A 4,902-nucleotide genomic window follows, 5' to 3' on the forward strand; every position below is an offset into this window, starting at 1 on the left:
TTCTGCTGTGCATGGGGTCGCTATGAGTCGGAAACGACTCGACGGCACTTAACAACAACAACAACAATATATGGCATAAATAGACTATCAAACATAACCAAAAATATACAAACAGCAGAAAACAAGATGACTGGAACCTTCTAAAAATTAAATTCTTATGTGCATCAAAAGACTTCTCCAAAAGAGTCAATAAAGAACCTACAGATAGGGAAAAAAATATTTGGCAATGACATACCTGACAAGGGACTTATCTCTAGAATTTATAGAAAACTCCAACACCTCAACAAGAAAAAGACAAGTAATCCAGTTAAAACATGGGCAGAAGACATGAATAGACACTTCACCAGAGAAGATATTCAGATAGTCAACAAACACATGAAAAAATGTTCACAATCATTAGCCATGAGAGAGATGCAAATCAAAACAACATTGAGATACCATCTCACCCCACCACTAATAGCAAAGTTCAACAGACAGAAAATAACAAATGCTGGCAAGGATGTGGAGAGATTGGGACTCTCCTACACTGCTGGTGGGACTGTCAAATGGTACAATCACTGTGGAAAGCAATATGACGACTCATTGAAAAGCTGGAAATAGAAATACCATTTGATCCTGCCATCCCATTACTAGATATATATCCTAAAGAAGTGAGAGCCATGACAAGAACAGACATATGCACACCCACGTTCATCACAGCACTATTTACAATAGCAAAAAGATGGAAACAAGCTAGGGGCCCATCAACAGAAGAATGGATCACCAAACTATGGTATGTACAAATAATGGAATACTATGCAACCCTAAAGAATAACGTAGAATCTGCAAAACACCACATAACGTGGATGAATTTGGAGGACATTATGCTGAGTGAAATAAGTCAATCACAGAAGGACAAACATTGTGTCACTTCACTATTGTAAAAAGTCAAGGAAAGGTTTACATATGGAAGGGAAATTTTCTTTGTTGGTTACCAGGGAGGGGAGGCGAGGGGAGGGAAAATTTCTAGCTAAGTAAGAGACACATGATGATTTGGGTGACGAGAAAGGCAATATACCAAAAGGGAGTGACCAGAATGAGAACTGTAGGGAAAAGGAAGACCCAGAGGGGGGCATGTGAGCTACAGACCACCATGGCAGGTGCCGTTACATACCCACCACTGCATTACCGGTGATCACACACATTAACCCGGGGGGACACACAGGTCAACAGGCAGGAGGATCAGGTATGTGCAGGCGAACAGGACTATACCCGTGACCATGTACAGGCTTGGCAGATGATATTTCTACACGTGTGTTTGTGTGTGCTATAAAAATATCCAAGAAGCTCTGGTGGCACGGTGGTTAAGGAATTTGACTGCTAATCCAAAGGTCGGTGGTTCAAACACCTCAGCTGCTCCTTGCAAGAATGATGAGGGGGTCTGCTCCCATGAAGATTCACAGTCTTGGGAGGTAGCTATGAGTCAGAACTGACCCAATGGCAGTAAGTTTGGTTTTGGGTTTTATAAAAATGTCCACGTATATAATGGAGCAAACGGGGCAAAGTTATGGTAGCATCTTAGCCACAACTGAACCCCTCGAGGGAGTGACTCTCTGGACCCGTGGGCTGGGACCATGGTCGTGGGCACATCAAGCGACTGGGGCCTTGAAGGCTGTGAACAGCCATCCTCGTTTGGAGTAAAGAAGAGTGAAGAAAATCAAAGACACATGGAAACTACTAGTCCATGGGAACCTGCCCGGCTACCACGGCCAACCACTCGGAAAGGACCAAAACAGGAGGTCCTGCATAGAGTGGGAGAAAAACGTGGAAGGAAACTCAAAATCATAAGAAGACCAGGCTTACTGGTGTGACAGAGACCGGTGAAACCCCTGAGGCTGTGGCCTCTGGTCACCCTTGGGCCTGGAATTGAACTCACTCCTGTGGCTTCCAGCCAAACAATAGACAGGCATATAAGGTGAGCACTTACACCAGGTAGGCACACTTCTTAGAATGATCAACCGTGGGAGAACAGAGGGGCAGTGTTTGCACAGGGAGACAGCTCAGGGGGCAGGAGTGCCCCGGAAAGAAGGACCCCAGGGAAGAGGCAACCAACCACAGGGAGGAAGTGGGGACAGAGCTGTCACATTGTGGGGAATCGCAGTCAATGTCAGGAAACAGAACGTGTATGCACTGCTGTGTGGAAAATGAGTGTGCTCTGTAAACTCTCACCCAAATTACAACACAAAGTGGAAAAAAGAAATTGCATCTTCCTTGGCCCACACTCGGGTGGTCGGGGCCCAGCCTCCGTTCACGCCTAGCCTGAGTAAAATGGGTCAGTGGCAGGAAGAATCTAGATGTGCGTGTTTGGCCTGAATTATTCTTGCAACAAGGTGCCATGTCCATGCCCTCCACTGGTCACACTGCTCCTCTCCTTGGCCTCAGGGTCCCTCCCCTCGGCCACGCTGTTCCCGCACCCCATTAACTAACACATATTCTAAGCACTGATTCCAAACAAGCGTGTCCCATGGGCATCCCCCACCCCGCAGCAGCGGCCCGGGCTGCAGGGCCAGTGTGTTACCGAGGGCGTGGTAGGTGGAGAACCTCCAGATCTCTTCGAACGTCTTGAACGTGACGACGATCTGGTCCCGGTCACTGTGGATGGACAGCAGCCTGGCCGACAGCTCCTGAGGAGACGCAGGAGGAGGAGGAGCAGGGGCTTGGTGCCACCTGCCTCCAGGAGGCCAGGGCCTGGCGGGGCATGCGAGTGCAGAGCAGATTCCTCCTGGCTCACGCTGTGCCTCCCCTGCTCTAAAGCCAGCCCTGGCTCCCCAGTGCCTGCGGACGAGGCTTGGCTCCTCCGAGAGCCCCCGTTGGTGAGATACTCCGGCCCTGCGGCCCCCAACCCTGCCTGACTGCCCCTTCTGCCTACTTCCTTCCTACCTGGGCCACCAGGTTCTCCCGGCACAATTCCTGCCCTGCTCACGCTACGCTGTCAGCCTTGGGCGCACCCCCTTCCCAGCCCTGCCTGCGGCGTGGGTTCACTGCCAGCTTCCATGCCCCTCCAGTGGGCACTCCTGGTGGTGGTGGCCACACTGGAAGCAGCAGCGGCTCCCGGGGTCCCCGGGGGTGCAAACTGTGAGGTGCTCACTGCCAGCTACGTGGACACCCGCGGCTCCAGTCCACCCGAGGCAGCTCGGAAGAAAGGCCTGGTGATCTACGTTCAAAAGCCCGTCATCGCAAACCCTGTGGCGCACAGCCTGCTGGGACGCGCACGGGCCGCTGGGAGTCGGGGACAGCTCCACAGTGCTCGTTCTTCTGTTCTGCTTTTTGAAAGTGCCACACGAGGAGTTCACGGGGGGGGGGGGCGGTGCCGCTCTTATCCCAGTCAGTAGGTGGGGACAAAAACACCCTGCTTCTTACCCAAGGTCTGGCCACCAGAAAGTGGAGCAGCCGGGATTCGAACCCAGGACCTGGGCCCCAGCACCAGCGTGCATCACTCTACAGTCCCGCCAGCATCCTGAGCATGGGGACCCCCGTTTGTTGAGGGTCAGCTATGCACTGGGTGGGAGCGCTTCACATATTCTTGTGTTTGCTCTACAGGGCCGTCATTCTAAGTACCCCTAGTGTCAGGGGGAGGACACCGGGTCCACAGACTTACCCTCTGAGTAAGGGGTGTCGGCCAGGGTCAGGCCAGTGGGACCCTGAAATCTGTGATCACACCAGCCCAGCTGGCCCCGACCCCAGGACCCACCGCCCACCCAGGGAGACCCACCAGCCCAGCCCCTCCCCACAGCCCTCTGCTCGGTCAACCCAAGGAAAAGATGACTCCACACTTTTGACTCCCTGCCAAAGAGACCTGGAACTTGCAAGGACAGAATTCAGAAGGCGGTGTCTGTGTGTGCCTGGAGCACCCGGGGCAAGTCGCAGACGCCTGGGCCCCCGGAAGCCCGGCCACCGCCCCCCCTCCCCAGCAGGCTCCCTGCACAGCCCTTCCGTCCCTGACCCCACCTCCCGGAGCCCAGCCACGCGCAGCCACTCACCCCGAGCACACGGGCCGCCTCCCGGCTGTCATTCTCCAGCAGCCGGAGCCGTGCCCGCAGGGCCTGCTGCAGCCCGGGCTCCGGCCGCCCGCTCCTCCTGCGCACGGCCAGCACTGTCAGGGTCAGGTCTGCAAGGGACAGGGGAGGCCGCCTGTCAGCTTGGCCCCACCCACAGCTCAAACAGAGGCAACGGGCCTGCAGTCCAAATTACGTCACCGCCCGCACAAACCCGGACAAGTGGCGTGTCTGCCCTGAGCCTCCCTGCCTGAGTGAAATGACACCCCCCGGGCTTCACTGCCGAGCTCGACACCCCTCCGTCCCCCAAAAGGCTCCACCCCTTTCTGTCCCAGCTTTGAAGGGGCCCCCACTTTCCTCCAGCCCTCCCCTGCAGGCTGCCTCTCACTTGCCCAGCGCCTCAGCCCACCGGCAAATCCCTCTGGCTTTGGGGGGTGGGTTGAACTGTGACCCCAAAGATGTGCTGAAGTCCAGACTCTGGTCCTCGTGGACACAGCCTCGTTTGGAAATAGGGTCTTTGCAGAAGTTAACAAGAGGATGACACATCGGAGTGGGATGGCCCTAACCCAAGGGTTGGCGTTCTTCCAAGAAGAGGCAAGGACAGACACACAGAGACACCCAGGGAGGATGGCCATGGGAGGACAGACACACACGGGCCAGGGCACCACGCCCCTCACCATGCTCTGGGCTTGCACACAACTCCTTGGAGCAGTGACCCCATCTATCCCCACCCCAGACCAGGGATGCTGGGGGCCTTGCCCTGCCCACCCCAGACCAGGGACACTGGGAAAATGGGCTTGGACTTCAGTGGCCAGGCCTCTGACGGGTGCTCTCACACCTGGACCTGGGCCTCTGCAGAACCAGGCTG

General features: G+C 55.0%; 1 protein-coding gene across 1 annotated transcript in view; it reads right to left on the reverse strand.

Moving 5' to 3' along the window:
* The window catches only part of SH3TC1 (SH3 domain and tetratricopeptide repeats 1), a 159,421-nt gene that overhangs the window by 128,757 nt on the left and 25,762 nt on the right, over positions 1 to 4,902 (reverse strand). Inside the window, exons 4-5 of the mRNA XM_007958513.1 lie at positions 4,020 to 4,147; positions 2,558 to 2,663 (exon numbers count right to left, since the gene is read on the reverse strand). Coding sequence (XP_007956704.1) covers positions 2,558 to 2,663; positions 4,020 to 4,147 — 234 coding nt within the window. The remainder of the gene's footprint in view (positions 1 to 2,557; positions 2,664 to 4,019; positions 4,148 to 4,902) is intronic.

The sequence above is a fragment of the Orycteropus afer genome, unplaced genomic scaffold (genome assembly GCF_000298275.1).
Source record: "Orycteropus afer afer isolate SDZICR_OR568_19922 unplaced genomic scaffold, OryAfe1.0 scaffold00999, whole genome shotgun sequence".
Lineage (NCBI taxonomy): Eukaryota > Metazoa > Chordata > Mammalia > Tubulidentata > Orycteropodidae > Orycteropus > Orycteropus afer.